This window comes from Anguilla anguilla, chromosome 3 (genome assembly GCF_013347855.1).
Source record: "Anguilla anguilla isolate fAngAng1 chromosome 3, fAngAng1.pri, whole genome shotgun sequence".
Classification (NCBI taxonomy): domain Eukaryota; kingdom Metazoa; phylum Chordata; class Actinopteri; order Anguilliformes; family Anguillidae; genus Anguilla; species Anguilla anguilla.
The window spans coordinates 53,900,945-53,926,345 of NC_049203.1; the positions used below are offsets into that span (position 1 = coordinate 53,900,945).

The window sequence follows — 25,401 nt, forward strand, 5'->3', positions numbered from 1 at the left end:
TTATTCAAAGTTATTTAAGTCATGCATAGATTATTGTCTTAACCATATGCATATATGCCTGTCCAACCAGAGACCAAACCTGGATTTAGTATACAACTTCTGACCTTCAGAAAACGTATATAATCATAAAATTATCACCATTCATAAGGAATTCAAGTCAAGATAATATTCCAATAAACATAAGACCTTGACTTCCTCACCAGTACAGAACCGTTAGTGTTATACACAGGCGTAGTTTGTATTTCTGATTGTGACGCTTCCATGTATATTTTAAGATGTTTTCTTGATGATCTTTCGAGGAGAAATGAAAAAATAATTTTTTTCTGTTCCTCCCTGCTTCTGCTATGTCAGGGGAGCTCTGGGTGGACCGTAATTAGAAATAATAATTAGAGCTCCACTGAGAGGTAATTGAGTCTTTGAGCTTGCACTGTGAGGACCCGCTGCAGGATGCTCTCCGGTCAGGACATCAGATCCGCAAACACTGTCTCATTAGCCCGGCTCTTAATAGCGCCGCGAGAACCTGACGCTGTGAGCCGCAGCAGGTCGCCTTCCCGTGTTTATAGGGCAGCAAAGTGCTTTATATAGGCTATAAGCTTCATTGACTTCGCCACAAGACACCGGGTGAAGAGAAGCAACGGCGAACATGTCCAAAGTATCTGGATATTAATTAGCTTTTTGCCCGGCGTGTCAGCTCCATCAGAAATGTCACAAAAAGTCATGGAACAAACATTTCTGACAGAGTGCTTGCTCTGCCATGGCATGCTATTTCATTAAAATCACAAAGGCATTATGGCAGAGGATACACCGAGCAAGGGCACAAACATAGTTTCCATTTATTATGAGTAATTCACTTGTGAGATATGAAGTCATCAAAATAATCATAAGCATTCTCATAAGATTGATGCTGTAGAGCATGATGCATCCATAGTACATCTCCAAGCAGTATTCACGTAGCGTACCTCCCTGGGCTGGAGTTATAGGGTATGGATGAAGTATGGAGAAAAAGGATCGATGCTTCAAAATGAAAGTTTCTCTTTCCGTGGGGATCCTGTCTCTTATCTCGCCCTGAGTTCAAAAGACCGCTCCAGCCTGTTTTCTCGGCCTGAATCCACGAGGTCGCTCCGGTCCTGTCCTTTGCTCCATGGTCATGGAGCGCTTCAGCCCTGTTCCTCCCCTGCCCGCTGTCTGGACTCCATCTTCCGGCTCCTCTGACCTGCATTATCCGGAGCTATACCATTTTATTATTCCTGTTAGCTTTCACCTCAGCTGTAACCTGCTGAACCCATTTTGTTTGCTGTCTGTTACTTTACACCAGGCTGACCAGTAGAGGATGGGCTCCCCCTCTATATCTGGGTTTCTCTCAAGATTTCTTCCCATTGGGAAGTTTTTTCGTGCTGCCGTTTGAAGGTTTTCTCCACAATGGGAGTTTTTTACCTTATGTACTTGCTATTTGGGGGTTCAGGCCTGGTGTTTGCTATTTTTGCTCTGTCTTTTGCCTTGATACTCTGTAAAGTGCCTTTGTGACAGTTCTCTGTAAAAAGCACTGTACAAATTAAATTGAATTGAACTGAAATGCTTCAGTGGCGTGTGTTGCAACAACAACAGATTGACTAATTCTGTTGATCTACTCTTCTGTATCCATTGGGTTTCAGCTGACCAGAGAGATGGTAACCAGATGTACATTACAGAACCCCCAACCACTGCTACCCTGGCCAACCAAAAGCTTTATTTGTATTTGGATTCTTTCCCAGAAACACCTATTTGTCTCCTATCAGATAACCCAAATATTAGAATAAAGGGTTCCAAACAAGAGGCTTCAAAGGGTTGATACAGGTGATGAGGTAAGCAACCATAGATAATAATGAAACTGAAGAAGCAGACATCACAGAGGGCTTCTGAAGCTAAAGCCTTGAATGTTGAGTTTAAGAATAAAACTGAACTTGGGGAGAAAAGATAAAGTGCAAATGTTGGGTCTGAGTGGGCAGGTTAAAAGAGCGATGCATAATATGCGTGATGATATTGCAGCAAAAAGAGAGGTGACAGATACTCTGAACTGTAGCATGCAGAGAAGAGCCATGACGGGGAGGAAGCTGGCCTGTGGAGTGGTCTCTGGAGAACAGTCAGGAAGGCAGCCAGGAGAGCCTGCCTGCATGTCTCTGGTTTCCCCTCTACGCGTCCTCGTTTAATAGAAACCAGCCGTGAAATGGAGGGGATGGGGCGGGGTGAGGGGGAGGTCTTATTCTGCCGGCAGAGTGGCCGTTCGCGTCTTGACAGACAGCATCGTTTTCTCCCTGAGCCAGGCCACATGAGGTCTGCTGTACGTCAAACAAAAACAGCAGGCGTGCGTGTTTAGTTTAAATTTTCCATTGCGTAGGAACCTCCTGCTATTTGTGATCAGTGCTCTCATTTGCTGACTACGGATGTGGCGTAAGCAAATGTCAAGAAGCCTTTATTTTTACTTCCTGAGAAGCGCTTCTTGAAAGGGTGAAGGCGAAACAGCGCAGGGCTTGTTTCTCTTTGTTGCCACGGTTCAAACACAGTCACCCAGCAAGGTCACTTTCATCGCTGATCATTGTGTCACACCCAAAAAAGCACCTTCAATTAAATAATAAATGAGATGGATTGTTCCTCAACCTTAAATACATTTCCCTTCAGTGAATTGTCCTGTGGACTACAATCACTATAGGACGTAAATGAGATTACAATGAGGAATGATAATTATTTCTCATTATAATGAATGATAATTATATATTATTATTTTCATTTGTCATTGAAATTCCATCCTAAATGCACAGCAACTCTGACTGACAGTGGTGTGATCTTCAGGTGGCTCGGTACCTGGGAAGGAGGTCACACACGAAAAAGGAGAAAACACTCCAGGAGCACAAAAAACAGGGTTTAGACAAAAAGGAAACTATAACATACAACGTTTTTGTTTTGATTTTTTAGATTTTTTATTTGAAAGTAGGGAAAATTGTTTGTGCTTTTCGTATCCTTTCTCCAGTGGGTGCATTAAACAGTATTTACTGTCTTCAACAAAAAGGAGAGAAATAATTCCCTGGTACTCCGTTTCAAATAGAAGCGATAATCACTGTTGGTGCAAAGAATAACTGTTATAATGCTGTTGAATGTAAATAACACCACATTAGAGCATTTCACTGTGATCATCCTCTTGAATAGTTAAATATTACAGATCTTATATCATTTAAATTTAAGCATTCTAGAACCATTCAGACAAACTAAGTTCTTGCATTAAACATGATTTTAACCGTTTATACTATAATTGCGGTGCCTTGTGCTCTGCTGTATATGCTGTGCTCTTTGTTATGTAATCATTCTCTATTTTTACGGCTGAATAATTGAAGAGGAAGGATTTCTTGCGAGGAGGGGAAGTGGGATGGAGGGAGGATTTGCTGGTTATATGAACACACTGATGATAAAAACAACACATCTTGCTCACCAGAGCTGCTTCAGTGGTAAGATGCTGCTTCCAAGTCATTGTTTTGCGAGATAAGCCTCTGCCCTGTGCCCAGTGAACACCCTGTCCACTTTTGCGTCATATCATGCCACTTCTCAAATCAATTATTGTAATTATGTGCTAAACTAAAATGGTCGAGTCCCTATAAATCTCGTTTCATAACACTTGAAAGTACAGGAAAGTACAGCCTCCTGAAGCGTAAGTTTAAAGAGAGCCCCAAGCTGTTTTGTCTGACCAGGAAGGAATGTGTCATCTCCCTCATGATATATAGCCTCTTTGTTTTTTTTCGCATCTGCGGTCTCAGCTGGAATCACGTGCATTGCAGCCCTCCATAAAAAGGCAGCTCATATGAGCTCTGTCCCAGTGCTAAGTATTTACGCATTTCGCAATTATCTGCAGAATGACGTAAACCAAACAAACAGGACGTAATGATATCGGGAACTCAGAGGTAAGGATGTTGGTGTTGATATATATCATTTGTGTTCTCAGTTAATATTGAAGGGATCTCAGAGGAAGCTCTTCCCAGATATCTGATAATGCCCCTGCGCAAGTCAACGTTCTGGACAATCTAAACTAACAAATAAATCCTATTTCAACACATATCTTAGCTCGTACATAACATTATCACAATACCACCCTGACATTGTAGCATTATCATAGCATTGCTACTTCATTAAGGAAATGTTGCTAGGATATCAAGGACATGCTGTACATACATCTGAAAGGGAAGAGAAAAGATGTGTATTGGTTTTTATTTTATGGACATTATCTGCAAAACACCCAATACACTGTAAAGTACAAAAGTGAATGTATGCTTCCCCCTGATGTTTTTATTAACATTAACATCATTGCATAAAATGACATGTGAGATCACAGATTCAAAAGTTGTTTTATTTTTCTTATGAATAAAGCATAAAACCATGTTAAAATAGAAATTGTTTTACAATAAATCATTTATTCACTGATGGATCATTGTGTGTCTTTATTTAAAAGTGTGAAGTGATGATAATTGGCCCGACTGTCAGTGCAGTTTCATTGACCCAATATTTTTTTTGAAACAGAATTGATTCTTACATGTAAATAATAATAATAATTAATGAATAACTGATAGAAGTGGAGATCCCCATCCATTCGTCCAAGCTAGAATCGTAAAAAGATTCAATAACACCTCATGTTCAACGGGCAATTTAACAGTGTAATTACTGTTTATTCAATGCGCAGCTATTATGTATTACTTCTTGTTACAAAGCAATGATACAAAACACTATTTCACAGGTTACGTTTTTACTCAGGTAGTTCTAATAATCTTAGTCCTACTAACCATCGTCCAAATACCAGCTAAGCCCAAAGCCACTCATTACCATAACCGCCAATCTGAACCTAACCTTCAAGCCCCACTCATCACTTTTACCTAATAACACAGGTTATGTAACTATATGTAGATGCATAGCAGTTATTTTCTTGCTATTATATAGGGCTTTAAAAAGTGTAATTCTGTTGCTAAACTTAAATAGTGTTGTTGTTTTATTCGATGTGGACTAAACGGCTCAAACAGTAATCTTAAACCTGTTGCTTCAGTTATAAATTGTAAGTCCTGTCAGTATAGATCTCGTCATCACTGATTTCCATAGCCCCCTACCCCCCACCCCCCCAAATAAATAAATAAAAACAAAAACAACATGATCCTTGTGGGAGAAAAACACACATATAATGCTCTTAGCAAAATATGTTTTTTTTTTGTGTCTTCTTCAAAATTCCCATACCCTTCACTTTGGTGTCTAGAAAGGGGCGAGTGCCACCCCTGCGCAGACGTACTGTTGCCCGTGCAGCTAGGTGGCGCCAGAGAGCAGCGGCGTAGCGACGGCTAGGCATCGTATTTCTTCAGCAGGTCCGTCTGCCAGTGCCTCTTGCGATCGGGGAAGCACCGGGGGATGCGGATCCTCCTGAAGTCCTCGATGCACTTCTTCAGCTCCTCCTCCATGGCCTTCTTATCCTCCTCCTCAGGCTCGTGTGCAGGGGGACACCCATTCACCCTGTCTGAGCGATGGGGCAGGGTCCTGAGGGCCAGGGTGGTGGGCCTGGAGGGGCTGACGGCGGGCAGGGGAGATGGGGCCAGAGGGGGCATGGATGGAGGCGTGTCCAGGGCAGAAGACAGATGAGGTGAAAGGAGAGGAGAGCTGTCGGAGAGGAGAGGGGAGAGGGGCGGTGTGGTGATGGCCAGCGAGGATCCATTCCTCGAGTCCAGAGTTATTCTGTTCTTTGCTTGACTGTAGGTCACGCAGGGATCATGTATGTCGCCGACTGGCACTTGGATCATAGATCTCCCACCTTCATATGAAAGAGAGAGAGAGAGAGAGAGAGAGAGAGAGAAGGAGAGAGAGAGAAGAGAGGGGGCAGAGAGAGAGAGAGAGAGAGAGAGAGAGAGAGAGAGAGAATGGTCAGCCTGAGAGGGAAAAATAATTATTTTTGTTTGCTCAGCAAATTTCAGAATGTCACGCCCTCTTTCTCTTGGGCTCTCTGGAAACCCAGATAAAAAGACCCCGTATATATGATACACATTTCCACACCCCTCCCCCCTGACACTTCCCCAACCCTTCCATAAGCTGAAGCTTGTATTCACAAGCTTTTATTTGTTTATGTTACATCTCCTTTCAAAGTGTGATTGAACTGCAGGCAAAAAACAGAAGCAAAAAGTTTACATATTTTGCCACACTGCAGAGGTGTTTGTTTTGGATTGCCTCCAGTGTGAGCAAATATTACATTTGCCTTTGAAAAATCCCTGCCGTGTTATATTACTGTCTCTGTCAGTTTGTATTCTGTGTGTGTATATTGTGTGTGTGTATGTGTGTGTGGCTAAGGGTGATAGTGAATCCATAAGGTTGCATTGTAGCCTCAGACTGAAGAACCCAATCTGAGCGTGCACATTATGAGAGTGTCCTCCTCATGGCTGGCAGAAGGCAAGCGTTTCTGGGGGAAGAGCTGGAGGCTTTGAGTTTGGCTGGGTCCCCATTGAGGCAGAGGGGGAAAGAATGGAGAGAGGGTGAGCAGGGAGGCAGATGGAGAGACAGGAAGAAGCAATGAGTGTAGCAGTAGAAAGAGGGGGATGGGGGCAGGGAGCAGGTGGAATCCAGAGCCGTGTTAAAGCCTTTAACTGTGGAGGTGTGACTCTGATTTGATTCCACTTGCTAGAGTGGCTTAGCGTTTGATAATGTTTGCTTATGATTTGTATTTTTTGTGCACTGGTACGTGAGCTCACTGTCATTGCTTTTGGGAACAATTTCGTCCAAAGACAGTGAGAGCAAGCTATCCTAGGCACACACACACACATGCATCTGCAGTTAAAGTAAATGCACACACATGCACACACACACACGCACACGCACACACACACACATACAGCCAAGATTTGATTTTGATCTCCCTCCCTTTCATAGTTCAAATCCAAGCCCCCCCCCCCCCCCCCCCCCACAACCACCAACACCTCCAACCCCCCCGGGCACATACTTGCGCACAGCAGTTGTGCCTATTCCCTCACTTTACCAGAGAGGCTCATCTACACAATAACCTGCTTATATAACCACTGCCAAGCCAGGAAAGCGGCTTGCTCTTGGAACAGAGGTCCATGTGCAGAGTTTATGTGTGTGTGTGTGTGTGTGTGTGTGTGTGTGTGTGTGCTTTGTGTGGTCGTCTGTCTTTCTCTTTGCTTGTGCTTTTATTGAATGTGAACGGCTGTAGATATGTCAGCGGATCGCTGGCCGCGCACGGTACGTTTTACACGCTCAGGTTGTTCTGCTTGTAAATCTCGGGGACAATGTGATTGTGAGTGAGTGTGTCTGTGTGTGAGTGTACAAATGAGTCCTAAAGCACACTTACGTATATTTATGTGTATGTGTGCTGTGCAGACAAAGATGATGGTTACATGTATTTTGCAAGTGTCTGTATGTGAATGTGTTTGGGCGGGTGAGTAAAAGAAGGATTATTCACCATAGGGTTTATTCCTCTGTCAAGGCTTATTGGAGTAAATAAGGAAGATACTTTCCTGTTTCCCTGTCATTCTTTGACAACAGAAACATACTGTCTGCCCTTGCTCATGTTTCTCTTAGATGCCCATCTGCCACCATTAATGCTATTAGCTGCATTAGCCCCAACAGAAATACATTACTGTAGGTTTGTATTTATTTAAAAATGCACCTATTTGGCAGATAAGACTTGCACAACAGTTGCCATTTTCCTCACAGTGACAGTGTCTGACCTCAGATCAGCTGACAAAGAGTCCAAGGAGGGCAAATAGACAGAATTTTCAGCCTCTCAGCCGACCAGCTGCCTGCCAATAAAACTCAGAGTTTTGCCTTTGATAGTGTATTGTTCCAAACCCTCTTCCCTTGTTCTTGCTCTTCTACATCCGCTGCCTGTTGAAGTCTCCCTCTGTCTTACTCCTCTCAGTAACTGTGTAGGTGTCTGGTTTTGGCTCATTTACCCAACTGTGCCGACGTCCTTTTTCAAGGAGTTTGTAAAGCAGCATTCATCACATTTGTATCTGACAAGAAAATTAATTTATCTCTGGCCACACTAGAAAAAAGATGTTTTCATGTTTTAATATTAGCTGTTAAACCTTTGATGCGAGTGAATTTATAAAGCGTCCTTTAAATCAAAAAGGCTGTGGGTCTTTCTGCTTTATCTGTGTGTCTGTGTGTGTGTGTGTGTGTGTGTGTGTGCATGTGAGGGCGAATGGATGTATGGATGTGTGTGTGTGTGTACACACGTTTGCGTATGTTCAATAAGGACAAAGCCTTTTGAAGACCTTTAAATCAGAAGGATGATTAGATATCAGAGGCTCCAGATGGCTGAGGCGACTCCTAGCCGGCAGCCTGTGGGCTCCTCTGAAGCTGAGGCACCAGAAGCAGCGCCCTGGGTGGGCTGGTGCTCTCTCTACCCGCGTCTGATTCGTACCTTTCAGACGCTGGGGGAACGCTTTAATGACAGCACTGATGGCCGCCCGCTCTAATTGCTGTGCAGCTCCATGGCTTCGGGAGATGAAACGCATCACTAGCTGCCTCATTGGTGGTGACCGTTACGCCCCCCTCTTTCGTGTGCTCAACGGGACTGCGGGCAGGGGAGGAGGAACGCTGCTCTCTGACCACCGCCACTTCAGAGGGCTGGTTCAGGGAGATTCCACATTGCTCTATTAGGTTTAGTGAGAGCGTGTGAAACCACCAAGCCTAATAAATGTGTGAGCATGTAAATTAAAAAAGCGGAGGGGGTGGGGGGGGGGGGGGGATGAATGGTCATGAATTATTTTTTGCTCAGAAAATTTCAGAATGGTACGTCATGTCATGAGAATATATTCAGGATTGACAAATCATTGTTTTCTCACCGATTGCTGTTTATGCTTTTGGAAGTAACTGCATGGCATGCCAAAGAGAGCAGAGAGAGAGAGAAAGAAGAAAGGTAGAGACCAGTCAGAGCAGATCATGCGCCAGAGCCACCACTTTCAGCCTCAGCGCTGTCTCAGGCAGGGCCCCATTACCCACCACCTTCCTGTTGTGGAAAACCTCTCAGCCGGGCGCGTCACTTTCCACTCCCCCGTCGAGCAGCTAGCTTGGCCGCAGCGGCCCCGAAACCTCCGCCGCAGCCGCCAGGAACCGCCGCGCGCGATTACGGGCCGCGCGAGTGCTGCCAGGCAACAGCAGGGGGGGTGGCCGACATCTGGCCCCGCGCCCGAGCGCCCATAAATATCCTCGCTGACAAAGCACCCACGATCAGGGGCCAGGCCCTCCACGAGGACAAAGGCGTGTAGATCAGGAGTCCAGCTGGCGTGCCGGGTCGAACCGGGGCCCCCCGGGGCCGCACCGGTCCTTGGCTCAGCGCTCTGCCTGCTTCAGAGAGAAAGCAGCAGGTCCTTCAGCCTGCTTCAGTCTGCCCCTGGCTGTTACACCTCTCTCTCTTTCTCTCTCTATCTCTCAGTCTCTCTCACACAACTACACGCTCTTGCTTTCTCTCTCTCTATCGCTCTCTCTGGATTCTTGTCAGCTCTCTCCTTTTTAGTCAGTCCCCAGCTTTCTTTTTGCTTATGAAATTGTCAAAGTACGGGATGCTTTAATGTAGTTTTTTTATTACATCTTTATGTAGATTGTTGATTTGTGGATTAGGAACACTGAATGCTGACTAAAACACCGGTGGTGCTGGTGCAAGCCGATGATTCCACTGAGTCATCTACTGCTGGCTTCTGCCAGATCTAAGCCCAGTGAGACATTGTTTTTTTAGCGCAATAGTACTAGCTACAGCATAACTTCTCACTTCATCACACCGAAGCAATGCCTTCACCGAACAAGGCATCATTACTCTAAATTCAAACAACAAGGGGCAGGCAATATTATTGTCACATTAAGCCACAGAGTAGTTACTTTTATTGTTTGTGTTTTCCATATATACTGAAATCCCCAGGCCCGATTACACAAATCAGTATTTCTTGCTATTTTATTTTATTTTTTTTACTATGAATTCTTGTACTGTGTGCAGGATCAGGGTTTTCAGCCATTTTCCTTGTTATTCAGGCTAAATTGTCGTAGTATTACTGGAGATGCTTGTTGCCTCAGGCAACCCCTATTCGAAAAGGCAGGTTCTATTGCTTATAATCTTAGGCTGTGTTTTTGTTGTTGCCCAGTAAATTGCTCTCAGAGCTGCATTTCCATAAAGCTGTGAGCGGAGGGATGAAAGATGCAGGAGCCCTGGAGCATGGGATAGAAATTATATCTATCTCTTAATGTATTACTCTGTATTGAAGCAGGCAGGCGCTCCCTGGCATGGTGGGGGTTTCGGCGGTGGAAACTTGAAACGTTTTCCTTTTTCCGTCCTTGTTTGTCTTCTGACACCCAAATGAATCAGTCCACGTGATGTGCAGAAAATACTTTTACACTGGGTTTCTTATTCAAGTAAAGAAATTGTAATAAAACCTTGATCCGTACAGCAGAAAATACTTCAGGATGAAGATTTTATGATGATGCAGGTGCTATGGCTCATTCAGTTTCGTTGTCAGTTTGAATCTCTTTCAGTTGGAATTTAGACTGCCAGTGCTAGGGCCATAAAATACTGTGAGGTCTCTTCGGCTGTAGCCATGACGTTCACTCGTAAGTTTTCTCTTGTGTATCGTGGGTCTACGCGTCCATGAAATTCACAGAAATAGACAATGGTATTCCCTGGTGATGATGATGCAGCTACGTGTCGTCTCTCTCAGGCTGAGAGGAAGCTGTGCTGCACTGGGAATTGTGCTGAACTGGAAATGAAAACAAACAACCTGCCGATGTTTCAGTCCACGCTTAGCACGCGCTTCTTTGCACCTCATACCATGCTTTCACATATGCCAAAAACTACACTACGATGTCACCTGACAGTGTAGTCATACGGTGGGCAGACCTGTGCTGTTTTTGTTAAATCCTTTCACTCACAACCACCATGAAAAGAACATAACAAACTCCACTTTGAGGAAAATCTAGATTGGAAACTGGTAACTGAAGGTTTATGGCCCGCTGCCTTATAGTTAGCTAAATGGAACGTTAGAATGTCTACACTTGTGAAATTCACAAATTAGACAGACTGAATGAATGTCAGAACGCCTTCAAAATATGAAAAGGCGCGGTGCTGAGCAGCTTCTTCGCCCTCCCCCCTCCTCGCATTCATTTGCAGCTGTGTCCATTCAGGCATACGGCCCATGCAGTCACATGCCTGAATGGAGGAAGGACTCTAATTCCTATAGAGGGACATTCCAGGAAATGGCTCAGCTTAAGCTCCAGACAGGAAAATCTTCCCCAGCTCTGGGATGCTGCTGTCCCAGGCCAGGGAACATTCTTGAGAGTGCAGTTTTAGTCTTTATGGACAGAGAGATCACGTGCACATGTTCGATCATGCAAGGCTTTACGTGGGACTTCAGCCAAGCTAAAAGAGTGTGCTGTACATGTCTAGTGAGAAGCTGTTCTTTGCACATAGCCTCCATGACTTTATAATTTAGTATATTATTTGGAAGGCAAATGTTATTTTCACCACTTCCAATATGCTTGTCATTTGGTGTACATACAGCAAGCGATACGATGCCTCCTAACAATCTGACTACTGGCATGGTCATATCATATTTAGAGTCTTTGTTGCAAACATTATTAATGAAATCTGATTACACTGATCCTCTGAAGTAGCTAAATTATTGATACATCGCATGTCTTGGAGTGTATATCTGACCTTGCTGTTATTGCATCTGATCTATCTCTGTACTCCTGCAAAATAACTTTCTAGGAAATGTCCTGCCTCAAAATATTGCAAGGATGAGACACAGTCTCTAAGGATGATTCATATTGCTGCTTCAAGCTAGTGTCAAGATGTCTACAGATATACCAATTCCCTCTCACTACAGGCCACCAAGTATTGCCATTTGTAGAATCCTTCCACACAATAACACAATTATAAAATGTCAGATATAATTGAGGTAACACTTTTAAAGGAAGGTATGTTGAATCTTAAAGCATTGATAACTGCTTTATCAATAATGAACAGTGTTTTGGTTTTCAAATTCCAAACAAGGTTTGCACTGCTGCTGTTATGGTTATGTTTCTGGAATGTAACAACCTATGACAATGACGATGATTGTGATGGTGGACATGTTCGGTTTAGTTATCAATTTACAATGCGGGACTTCAAGTTTTAAAATCTCTGTGAATAATCACAGCTTGAATGTATTTCTGTATAGCATTCTTCTCAAAAGAAACAGCCACACGAGCACTGGACTCCACACTCCAGCACTTTACAGGGAGGTTACCGTGTGTCTTTTAGTGGCATACCAATGGTTAGTAAAGTGCCTCTGACTGGGTAGCTTGAAACTAAACATAAAATAATGGGGAGGGAAATTCCTTCCTACCAGGGAAATCAATATAAGATTAACGCTGTCTGCCAAGACCGTAAAAGTAGCTGTGAAAGAAAAATTTAAACACTGACCACTCACCAGCTAACACATAATTTTATTTAATCTGCCCAACAGTGATGGCTTGGGAACGTAATGCGTTTGCTAAATCTGTGCGATGTTTGCTAGGGTCACTGATTACTTCTCTAAAATAACGAACAGCAGCTCTTGGATCCACACGTTTTTCCTCTGTTTGAAGTTAATGGAACAGGGATGGATTAGCTGAATAAATGAACACTGAATAAATGAAACCCTATGGCGTGGTTTGCGCACATAAATCGGCTTCGTCTCGGGGACATCAATGTGCTTGTTTCCAAACAATTAGCTGCCTACAGGATAAATTTTTTTAATGGGGCTGCTCGGAGATCTTTCAAGTTGCAGTTAAATGACAGAATGATTCAGGGAAATTGTGTAGTGCCAGGGGCCATTTTGCAAACCAGTACAAGGAAATGGGTATTACAGTATAATAAATGCGAAGGTACAGTGGATATTGCAGGGAGGGCTCAGCTGGGAAGGGTGTGGGTGACATGTGAACAGTGCTATTGAGTGATAGTATCTATCTGCCTAGGCGTATGCATGGCAGTCTCCAGGTGATGTCCTGTTGCATCACAGGCAGAGAGCGTTTAGGTTTCTGCTAACCTGCTGCAGATGTGAACCACCCGGCAAGTGGTCACATGGGCAAGTAAGAGGGAAAGGATTGGTGGAATTCAGCTTGAAAAATGCAGGTGGACGAGTGAGTGCATGTGTGTGCACGCATGTGCTTTAGTGTGCAAATGTGCATTGTTGTGTGTGTCGGTACGCGTGCCTGTGCATGAAAATGTATGTGCATTCATGCCTGTAAGCAGAGGCTTTGAGGGACAATTTTATACCATCACAGAGTACACGGTGTGGGAGAAACAGAGATGGAGAGAGAGATGTGTTATGGTGTCGGAAAGATGTCTCCATAGGCCTAAATTGCTGTAATTATGTGTGAAAACGAGGGCTGGGGCAGTGGAGCTACTTCTGGCTTGCTGAAATGGGTGGGGTAGAATGGTGGGCCCCAGCCTTGGGAGGGCTCTTCCCATGACTGTACCGAACAATAACAGGAACAGATGGACAGCAAGAGATTACTGAGGTGTGTGTGTGTCCACGCACATGTATGCGTGTATGTGTGTAAGAGTGTGTGTATGTGTGTGTGAGAGAGAGAGAACTTATGTAATTAATGGGCATGTGGTTAATGTGTGCGTGTACGTGTGAATGCAAGAAATGTTTGTATGTTCAGGGTTTCCCCCAGAAAAGTTTTTAGGCCCGGTGTGAAGTATCTTTTGATGGGGGCTGGTGGCCCGGCGCGGGCCGGCGGCCAAGTGTCTTTTCTTTAAACGATAAAGCTAGCTAACCTTTCAAAAGTCACGTTAAACAATTAACGCCATCAGCGGTGATTAACAAATCTACCAAGTATTTTAATAATGGATTTGCAGGCGTGGATTTTGAATTATTTGTATTTTCTTGTAGACCATTAAGAGCAATGGAGAAGAGTCAACGTCCTAATTGTCTAATTGTCTGTACCCACCGCTTACAGCAAAGTGCTAGTTATTTTTGGCTGGACCGCAATATGGGGCAATCCTCAAAACCATACTAGGTTTTGACTTGGTCTAAAGTGAAAGAAAAACACTGGGTGCCCTAGTGACGGGTGCTGAGCTGAAAAATGAGCAGGCAGAACATCCCTTAAACTGATTCGTTAAAATACTTGGTAGATTTGTTAATCACCGCTGATGGTGTTCATTTCTATTTGTTTAATGTGACTTTCGAAAGGTTAGCTAGCGTTGTTGTAAAATTTGTGATAACACATTACTACGGTTGCGGGGCAGGCACTCTTCACGGTAAGAAGAAATTTTAGGATAGCGCTTCCAATATAGCTTGTGTCAAAAGTGCTGCGACGGAAACAGCGATAAATTTACCCACGAGCCACATCTGTCCAAAATGTAAACAACTAAGGCAGTCTTCACGGTCGGGGAAAATTTATGACAGCGTCACCCAGCGAGTGAACACCACAAACGGCAGTGGTGTAACAGTTGTTGGCTCATTACTAACTGATTGTGGCGAAAACCTGCAGTGAAAACTTGCTAGGTTAACCACCACGCCCCCCTCCCCCCTTTCAAAAACTCATCGAATCTACACGAATGACGTATTTTGGATTCAAAACGGCGAATTTCGCCAAGAAGCGACTAGTTTGCAGGTATGCGTGAAGAGTGGCTAACCCTCAGCCGTAGCGTTTTTTCCCCAAATATGGTATTTCTAGATATAGCCTAATTTTGCCGCTGTGTTAACACATTTCTACGTTTGCCAGTGCACACTCTTCACCGTAAGAAGAAATTTTAGGATTTTACGTTTTTTTTTTTGTGTCGAAAGTGCCGCGACGGAAAAAACGATAGATTTACTCAAGAGCCACATCTGTCCAAAATGTAAACAAGGCAGTTTTCGCGGTCAGGAAAAAGAATTATGACAACGTTGTCGTGCACATCAATGCCATCAAGCTAACGTTATTAATAAACAAGTGAAGTCGTTATTTCGATGGCAATTAATAAGTCATGTAATGTTACAATGCATCGAACGTTACATGCATGCTACTAGTTTAACGTTACCTACACACTGCTTAAGTTAATATAAAAAGAATGTATGCCTACTTACCAACAAGATTAAGTGATAATGCGGAAGTGTGTAACGAGGTTAGTTAGCCTACTACATAAGAAATGGTGGCTTGCTAGGTAACGTTAGCTTGTGATAGTTGGAAGCGTTAAGTGTTGAACATCACTCTACGCACAATGAGGGTAAAGAACACTGATCTCAGACCTGCTGTTTTTCTATAGTGCGTTCACGTTTTAACCAACAGATGTCGCTGGTCAGCTTTCCAACCGAGCCGCTCACTGTAACTGTAGTTTAAAAAACATCTTTAAAATACTTTTTTTTTTTTTTAATTCCCCGATGCTTAGGCCCGGCGGGGGGTAAACTTAGGCCCGGCGGGATGTTTGTGCCTGTGTGTATGCCTGTAGGAGCATATATGGATGTGCACATTTCTGTGTACATACAAGCATGTATGCATGTGTACACTTACCATATACAATACTGTATATACATATATAATATTTGGGATAAATACATTTTTTTCTTAATTTGGCTCTGTACTCTACAATGTTATATTTGTAATCAAACAATCTTCTCTGGTGATACACTGCCAAACCTGTACTGCAGCCACCTTCAGCTCCTGCTTGTTTTAAAGGGGCGAATTGCCAAAGTTTTCTCTATAGCATATGAAACGCACGTTTAATTGGATTCAGATTATGTGAATGACTTGGCCATTTTGGCTTTGAAAAACTCCTTTTGTTGTTTTAACAGTATGTTTGGGAGCATTGGCTTGTTGTAGGATGAAGCACCATCCAATGAGTTTGGAGGTATTTGCTTTAACATAACTAGATAAGATGCTTCTTTACACTTCAGAATGTATTCTTCTGCTGGTATCAGCAGTTACATCATCAATGAGTCTGTACCTGTGGCAGCTATACATGCCCAAGCCATAACACCCCCACCACGTTTCACAGAAGAGAGCGGGTGCTCTGGATCATTAACAGTTCCTTTTGGCCTCCACACTTTGCTCTTACCATCACTCTGATCTGTCCTCAAGACTTTTTTCCAGAACTCTGCAGGCTCTTTTAGGTACTTAGCAAACTGTAACCCAGCCAGTCTGTTTTTGCAGCTAACTAGTGGTCTGCATCTTGCAGTGTAGCCTGTGTAGTTTGGTTTGTGAAGTCTTCTGCAGACAGTAGTCACTGACACTTCAACGAAGAGTGTTTCCAATCTGTCGGACAGGTGTTTTGGGCTTTTTCTTCATTAAGGTAAGAATTCTTTGGTCATTAACTGCAGAGTTCTTCCTTGGCCTAACACGCCATTTGTGATTACTGAGCTCACCAGTGCTCTCTTTCTTCTTAATAATGCTCCAAACAGTTGAGTTTGATAAGCCTAAGGTTTGGCCTAGGTCTCTGACTGTTTTTTTTTAAAATTATTTCTCAGCCTCATAATGGCTTCCCTGTGTTTCATTGGCACAACTCTGGTCTTCATGAAAAATGCCAGTAACAGACTCCAAAGGTAATCAAAAGCCTATAATCAAAACAAGATACTGGAAGCTCTCTTATACCTGCACTAAGGAAGCAATTGAACACATATGACTAATCAAAAACACCTTTGAAGCCATCTGACCCAAACATTATGTTGCCCTAAAATGAAGGGACTATGTATAGAAAGTGTCATAATTTCTATATGGTGAAACTTAAAATACCCAATAAAATCTGAGAGTCTACACTTTAACCCCATGTGAATTGTTTGATCGCAAATCTAAAATTGTGGAATGAAAAAAAAAATTATGTTTGTCCCAAACATTATAGAGTTCACTGTATATTATATTACATGCAATTCATGGATACAGTTTGAGAGACAATAACATTTGATGAACACAGTTCATCACAAAATAACTTTATTGTCTGATTTAGTTCACAGTAAGCATACTGTACTATTTTGTAAATGTATTTCCAAAAAGGGGATTAACTCACTATTTGAACACAGTTCTGCATGCTAAATGTTTTAGCCAAGAGTTTCACAACAGAGTATGACAGGAATCATTTCACGCGAACAAAAAAGGGGCATGTTTTTTTGTAGTCCACGACCCTAACTGCTGCCCCTGATATTTCAGTACACCCAATTCTGAGACTACTACCGTTTAGCCAACTGTACCTGTTACTGAGGCTTTCAAACACGTTGACGAAGGCTAACAAATAAGCTAAAGTGTGCAGCAGTCACTCTGGTTTCTGTAAATGCCTGTGCTTCTGCTCATTTCCTATTCAGACGGCCACATTTCCTTGGTGTCGCTGCTGTCAGCATTGTATATATGCAAAACCCTGGGCTTGTGTTTTTCACCACTTGGATTCACGATGCACTACAGGCCCAGTCCTTCTTGACATCCCAAAATACAACATTAAAAAAAAAAAAAAAAGCTATTAGAAAGAGGGCTTCTGTGGAAACCATATCACTAGGAGATGCAGAGGAACTTTAAGAGCACTTTACATGCTCCCTGGTACACCAAAGACAACTTGTGTTTCTGGCCTAAAAAAGAGACTTTAGTTAAAACATATTACAGAGAAAGTACACAAACGGCCAGATTTTCACCCAAGGGTCCCACTATGGCTTCTAGGAGTGTACATTTGTGCATCTGTATGCGATAACTGGCTTTGAGTCCTTGTTTGTAAATGGGGGGTTGTGAATGTCAGGGACTACAGTGGGGATCTGGGAGGGGTCCATGTCCATATATATGTTTCTGGAACAGGTTTCCCTACATTTCCTATTGTGACATTGCTGTCCTTGTTGAGGACGTTCACAGTAAATAATGTCCAAAGTTAAACTGATTCTCAGATTGCATGAATCACTGTGATTCTGGCCTTTCCATAAGACAGCACTGTGAAGCTGAAAATTTTACAAAATTTACCTTTGTTCCACACTGTATTAGCACAGAGCGGCTGGTTACCAGTGCTATACGTCAATAGTGCACGTGACCCCCCAAGTCTGCATATTTGGCTTTGTACACAAAGGCCGGCCCAGATTCAGTACAACCCAATGCACATCGCCCTTCATTTTGAGCAAGTGCTGAATTCATTTTTGGTCCCTGTCGATTCGGGTCAGCAAAGGCTTGCACACATCCTCCAAAATGCACATGGCCAAACACCACTTCTTGTCAGTCTGCAGTTACCTTGTTAAGCACAGCAGTCATTGCTGGAGGAATGCACTTTGTGCACAGTTGGTACAGGCGGACTGCAGGCTTCTGATCGACCAGAGGAGTTGCTTTTGCAAGATGAGGTGACAGAAACACCACAAAGCCTTCCTTCCTAAATGACACCGTGGCTAATTGTACACAGCCCTGCAGGAGCAACCACAGTGACCAATGGCGTGGTCGGGGGAGGTGTCATCCCCCGCTATCATTACCCCCTACACAGTGAGCACTTTTCAACGGCGTAACCTGCTAACAAATTGCTTCAGCATGTCAGCGCAGTTGAACAACAAGGAAATGCAGCTATTGATGCTGTGCTTTGTACATCTGCTCCTAAAATGGTCAACAATGGGAACAACCAATGAAATTGCTGAAAGCCTGACACTGGTGCCAATATTAACCCATACAAACACCCTCATATCTTGTTGCGGAAAACGTATGTTGCCACCTCTATTGAAATTCTACTCACAACACTGATGAAAGAATTACATGGATCACTCACGAGGTCACTTGCCTTCTGCCTTTGAATTCATTCATCGCACCAAGCTCTATGTGGCCCGGAGATTTAGAGCTTGTCACATCAGTTATGGCTAATACCTGCTATTTCCTCCCAGTCACTCCCGAAATCAGCTGCGAATGAGGGTTTTTATGGCATCGAGACAAAGTTATCTCAGCCTCAACAGTAAGATTAGAGCTGCACCAACTGAAAGAGTGCCACTTCACACACTTACTCTTATGTCACAAACTTGCCATTGCTGTTGACCTCACAACAAAGATGGTTCTGCCTCATTACCTGCAAGCTGGATGGATCATAGAGGCAGGATTCCACCTTTCTGAAAACAGTGAAAACATGATTCTACTTCAAGCCCCATCTCCCAGATGGGATATATAAATATATACAATTTTCTGCAATTCTCAAACTCAGCAAACATACTTATAATCTTTTCATTTTTCTTTTGGCAGTTTGCCTTAGATAAAAAACTTTAAATGTGCTATTCAGACGTCCGTGCTATTCAGATTTTCTGCAGTTACAGTAGATATTTAAATCTTTGGCCTAATTACCCAGATTAGTTACAGCAATACATGAACCTTAATCTGCTTTGACAGAGCCTGTTATCTTTGTGTCCTTGTTTCTATTCCAGCACTGTTTCTTGCCTCTTCAAGGCTAGTGACCCTAGTGAAAATGATATGGAGACCTTGCACTTTGGGTAAAAATACATCAAGATAGGTCCAACCGGTAATTATGATTTCTGCCGGAATGAGATTCTAAGCTCTCTCAGTACCTTTTGCTTATGAATTTTTCCCAAAAGATGAAAGCCACCGTTACATGGCTCCAGTTGCCTATGGCTAAATCTGTCACTGAGCAGCATGGAGTTAAAAGACTGACAGAGAAGTCAACATCACAGCCACAGTAACCACTTGGCTTAAAATTTTAAGTTTTCTCCTCTGATATTTGTTTTATGTGCATGCATATCACATATAAAGGTGGCACACATCATATTTACGTTTTTTTTCTTTCTTGTGTATTTATTTCTTTGCCAGGCTTAAACACTAAGCATGATTCCACAGTTCAGAAAGCATCTATGCTACTCCAGTTGAGAAATGAACTGGAGGGTAGAGACCGTTGTTCTTGTTTTCTGAGGTAAGTAATGCTGTGCTTAGACCTTAAAAATGCTGTCCTGAGGGGACACCTGAAAATTTGAACCAGAAGCAAAATAGCATCCCCCCGCAGCTCTGAAACCACACTTGTCACTAGGGAAACACAACTCTCATACCTTTCCTGGAATGTTGTCATGGAGCTACGGTGTCACGGCAACATAGTGTGAAATGTTATGATAATGTTGCGCATCAGCAAGAGAGGAACGCTTAATGATGGCGACCTAGATATTTTTTCCTCATTGTAGAAGTAAATGTAACCAAAAAATAAAATGGACAAAAACAAAGCTACTCCAAAAACAGCAATGCTAAATGTACTGGACTGAACTGAGCATTATCCAGAAAAAAATATGAACTTTCATATCATACATTAGAAATGGCATCTTTTTTTTTTCAAATGAATTACAATTTTCTTGGGTTAAAAAAATCAAAATAACTATGAATGTATCTCAGTTTGATGTGGTTGTTAAAATAAAAACATTTTAGGAAAAACAAGGCTTGCAATAGCTGACAAAAAAACCCCACAAAAAAATGTCTAGCAGTGTTTCCTGTTGTTATTATATGAATCTGTAGGGGCCACCAGACCCCACCCATTATTACATAACAGAAGAGTCAGATGTGAAGATAATAATTGCACCTCCATTAGTATAATTATATTGGAATCAAAGAGCAAAGTTTTAAAAAGAAGACAAAATGACAGCACAAAGTACTAATAAAAAAAGGAATATGTATACAGTATGTGATGTAACACTTTGCATTATCTACCCTTTCTGTTAAGCAATTTTAACACTGAAAGCTTTGCTGTCCAGTCAATACTCATAGTTCATCAGCTCCAACCATCAACCGTTTATTTTAAATGTTTTTCTTTTGTCCCCACACACTAGTTTTGACTAGAAGCAATGCAGGTGAGCAGTTAGGAGGTCACTTTGTCTGTAAAAACTATTTTCTTCCTCCTGCGACTTCAATGGATTGAACCTAATCTGTGACCTCCCACTGCAGCCATGATTTCATTTTGTCAGGACACAACTGCAATAACACGAAAAAGCCCATTGGCTGGTTCATTTCTTTCCCATAAGAGGGAACGTGTTGGCTCTACTCACTTTTAAAAGATGTGTTTATAAAAGAACCCATTCCTTAAAGCTGTGGTCACAAACATTTCTAGAAGTAAACTTGAACATGAATTGGAATCGTATGTATTTAACCCTTCATTATTGTATACCCTTTGTGTTGCAGTGTTGATGTTCCACAAAGTGGAGTCAATCAGCTCTGCTATCTTCTGGAGGGAAGTTGGGTAGAACAGGGAGTCTGACAAGCAGCTCCCTCATAACCAGGCAGAGATACACAGGTTTCCACCCAGCCCTTAGCAAGGAGCCCTTTCTGCAAAAATACGCTTATACGCTATCAACAAATATCACAGAATACATGTTTTAATTACTGCGCAGTCCTCAAATAAAGAGACTAAACAATAAACACGGGGAAAATGTGGTTATAAAAGGAGGCATAGTCTCTCCAGCTGATGGGGAAAGCTGTGGTTTGGCAGGCGATGGCAGGGTTTACTTGACGACGGGACTTGACGACTCAAGGAGGGTAAAAGTATCTGGTGGACACCGAGGGGCACTGTTCAGGGGATAGACAGTTGGGAAGAGGCAAATGGGTGGAATCAGGAGTTTTCTACATCTACAACGTGAGAGCCATCACAGAGTGCAGCAGGAGGCCAGGAGTGGAGGGGGGTGACGCAGGGGGTGACGGGGGGGAGAGGTCTGATCTCACTCACGGTAGAACACATATTCCGTGTAGCTGGTCCAGATCTTGTCGTCTGTCTGCTCGTGGGCGAAGGCGCAGGTGCCCGTGGAGTTGCAGGCCACCATGTGGAAGCCGGCGTCGGCCAGCTTGTCGAAGGCCTGCTCCAGGAAGGTGAACTTGAGATAGTAGCGCGAGGTGTAGCGCTCAGGCGGGCGGTCGGGATCCCGGCTCTCGTTGAGCGTTTCCCCGAACACCTCCTTGGCCAGCGAGGTCTTCCCGCACACCATGATCCGAGCCACCCGCCGGAACTTGGCATCCGTCTGGCTGTCGCGGCCCAGCGTGTAGGAGCCCCGGTAGCCGATGGTAATGAAGCCGGAGCGCTTACCCTCGCTGCCCGCCCCGGGCACCAGGCTGGCGCACGCAGCCGCAGCCGCGCCCAGGGACGCCAGGTTACGGGCCGCGTCGTTGCTGGGAGACGACTCCTCAGGGTCACTCTGGCAGCCTTCGTCGCCCAGAGAGTTCTGCTTGCTGATCCTGGGCGCGAGCTGCTTGACGAGGTCTGGAAGGTTGAAAAACTCAGCCTCTCGCTGCAGCCGTCCGCGCTCTGGGAAGTGGTCGGGAAGCACCAGCTGCTGGTCCCGCATGTAGTCCAGGATGTAGCGGAAAAGAAAGCCGTCCCGGTCGACAAAAAAGCGACCCTTGGTGTCGCGAGCAAGCCCCTTCGAGGTCTTCCGGCTAAACATCTCCCACAGGAGAGAGTCGGGCACGCTGGTGAGCGTTGAGTAGCGGGTAATGTACACCTGACCACCTACATTCAGCTCCACAATCTCTGGGAAAGGTGGCTCCTCACCTTGAAAACTGCTGGAGTTATCTGGCAAAGCCATGGTAAGGTGTCCGGACAGGTGGGTGGAGAGACTCCCCTCCCCACCTTTTCACTCTCTCCTTGTTGAGCTTTGGGCTTACTATCTATCTCCACACCTCGTTCAGCCCAATATGCTACCTGCCAGAGCACTTGAATAAACACAAACCTTTCCGCAGTGCTATTAAACAAGCTTTATGAGATAGGGAAAGCGCTAGCAGTTTCAGTGGTAGCAAGAGTTCAGTGTCTTCTGCTCAGTTGGCAGATAGTAACTAAGACGCGTAGAACGGGTTGACTTTGAATCTATGTTAAGCACGGACTCGACTTTGAATGTGTTCTTTGAAGTGAGAATTCAATGTCCATCTTACGGAAGACTGCGCCAGCACCGCGGAGCTGCCTATGACATGCAGAAACCCCCCCAGGAACTGTCGATCCAAACGCGTGGAGTGATATCGCTGGCGTCGCTGGGAGAGAATGAAAACTGCCTTCAGCTTGTCAACACAACACTAACAAAGCTGACAAAGAGAGAAGAAAAATCGCTCACAGCCTCGATATTTAAATCTTAGTTTTCTCTTCAGCGCAATACTAACATAAAAACGTTCAATAAAGGCATCCGTTGATCATAGTGTAAATACCATCCGTGATATAAGTATGCATGGGATATAAAGCGTTATGAAAATTTCTGTAAAATTAGTTAAAATACGCACACGCACAGTAGGAAGAGAGTAGAGTAGGAACAACCAGTCCGTTTAGAACAAGACAAGAGTAGTTACATCCATTTGAATGGCAAGGCATCAATCCCGTTATTTTGGTTTGTTTGTTTTTTCTTCTTTCTTTTACATAAAAAGACAAATACATGCGTGGTGAGAAGCCATAACTTGATACTGATAGTTACTGATTAAGCATAGCTCATCAACACCCAGCTTAAAATTAATTTCCCGATGAAATGGCAAGATATTGCATAAAATAAAAATACCTCTGGATCCAAATCGGATAGATAATGTTTCCACATCATTGCCAAGGTTGTTCCTCAACCACAGTGCGCTGCTTTCGCTCTGTCCCTCTCAGACCACAGCAACGGTACACCGCTATAATATTCTCTTCATTAACCCCACCTACACTCTCGGTGACGTCGACTTGGCTTGATTCCAGGGAAGCTAACATTGATAACGTGTACTAAGTTTACAACCACAAACGCAAGCGTGCTGCTTTTGCATCCCCCTGTTTTTATTTTGTATTTCTGTGTCATTTATTTAAGCCCCAAGACATGAAAACATAGTAATGACTTTAGTTTGTGTAGCAGCAGTCAATTGATACTGAGGCTGCTGCCGTATTGCGGGGGTGATGCGTATATGGTTGTGCGAAGGGCATGTATACATAACATTTTTCACGAAAACTTTTACCACCAACATTCGAATTATTCATTTAGTAGATGTGTTTTATAATGTTACTATCCTTTAGTTTTCTGGAAATGTTTGCACTTGACTTATTAATGTATTTTAAATTTAGTTTTGCAAGACGTTTATCTTTTTAATTGTGCCAATGCTCCGAACATGCTAAATTACCGATTTAGCGACGTAAGACCCTTCATTAATTCATGGTCTTTCCTTAATTTAAGTACCTGAGGAATATCTGTGAATCAATTAAGGTAATTAATTGTCGAAAGAGATTTCCATAGCTAAAATATAAAAACTTACAATTAAAAATTATAATACTTCTGAAATTTTCTCAAGAACAAATTGCATGCATATATTTCAATGGAAATGCAAATTTGTGCCAAGCTGTTTAACCCAGCTCAAAAGAAGAAGAGAAAAAATGAAAACATTTGTGGTAAAGAGAAAAATGAATAGCATGTGTGAGGGTGAGAATTACTGAGAATCATTTCACATTTAAACAGCGACATCTAGTGAACACACTGTCCATGTATATGCGCGATGATAATCAGATAAATCATATCGGATAAAATGTACTCTCATCAGAAGGACAGGAAGAAACATTTACGCTACTCTTCAATACTGCAGAGATATACAAGGATAAAACATCAAAATAGGGACCATATGCACTCCATTAGAGTTGATTTAACATTATGCATTATGTTCTATGGTTTTGGCAGTACTTGGGGGAATGTGAAATTGTCACGCCAATCATTTAAACAACCAAACATTTTCAACAAAAAATGTGCCATTGTCATGTCAGGCAATACAGCTAGTTTGAGTTAAAAGTGTTAAGGCTATAGTTGCTTCTAATTGATACACAATGTAATTAAAGAAATTTAGCATCAAAGAAAGAAATTATTAGATGATCGAATGGATATGTCTGTTCGTCAAAAGAGAAGGAACAAAATGTACTGGTGTTGATATAACTCTTGCTGTATCCCTATTCTGCTAAATCAGACAGTGTTTTTTACGAAGCAAATTTAAAAAACAGTCTATGGTAGATATTGAGAAAGGAGAACTGAACATTTTCACAGTTAAAGTCATGCTGAGTAGGTTAAAGAACTCTCCCATAGCGTTGTGGTATGCACTGCATGTGAGAACACTGACAAGCTGCAGTAAGTAACCACATCCGGATCTGATAGCTTAACTGAAAAAAATAACTATATCAGCTACCCACCAGAGCATTTTTAGTATCCTGTTTTCGAAACAGGTTTCTAACCTGCATCAACCCTACACGGTGGAGGTTATCTGCTTCCCCAGCTTTGCACTGGAAGGGGGGTGAAGGTGAGGACACTTCAGGCATCACTTTGTACAACTCTCATTTGGAGAGCGCTGTTAAAGAGATTTAAATTCTCACATCTCCACAGGTTGAGCAGCTAGCACAATTCGAAGAAGTCAAGCACGAGGGAAAGGCAGCTGAGCTCTTGAGAGTTTTGTGTTTTTGCTCTTTTCCAGGCTAAGCTGGTGCAGAACAGAGAACGCGTGTCGTGGGTTTGA

The 25,401-nt window shown here is 43.1% G+C and overlaps 1 protein-coding gene across 1 annotated transcript; it reads right to left on the bottom strand.

The window, feature by feature from the left end:
* Positions 1-4,670: 4,670 nt before the first annotated feature.
* On the bottom strand, positions 4,671-25,366 carry kctd12b (potassium channel tetramerisation domain containing 12b). The gene is made up of 3 exons (XM_035408729.1): positions 23,445-25,366; positions 21,641-22,932; positions 4,671-5,806 (listed from the first exon to the last, which is right to left on the bottom strand). The coding sequence occupies exons 2-3, from the start codon at positions 22,491-22,493 to the stop codon at positions 5,343-5,345; spliced, it is 1,317 nt and encodes a 438-aa protein (XP_035264620.1). The 5' UTR covers positions 22,494-22,932; positions 23,445-25,366; the 3' UTR covers positions 4,671-5,342.
* Between the last annotated feature and the right edge of the window lie 35 nt (positions 25,367-25,401).

Excerpts from the sequence above, each read along its gene's own strand:
- kctd12b (XM_035408729.1), bottom strand. The coding sequence starts at position 22,493 with ATGGCTTTGCCAGATAACTCCAGCAGTTTTCAAGGTGAGGAGCCACCT. Across the intron at positions 5,807-21,640 it reads CACGGAATATGTGTTCTACC|GTGGGAGATCTATGATCCAA; the intron begins GTGAGTGAGATC and ends TTTCATATGAAG.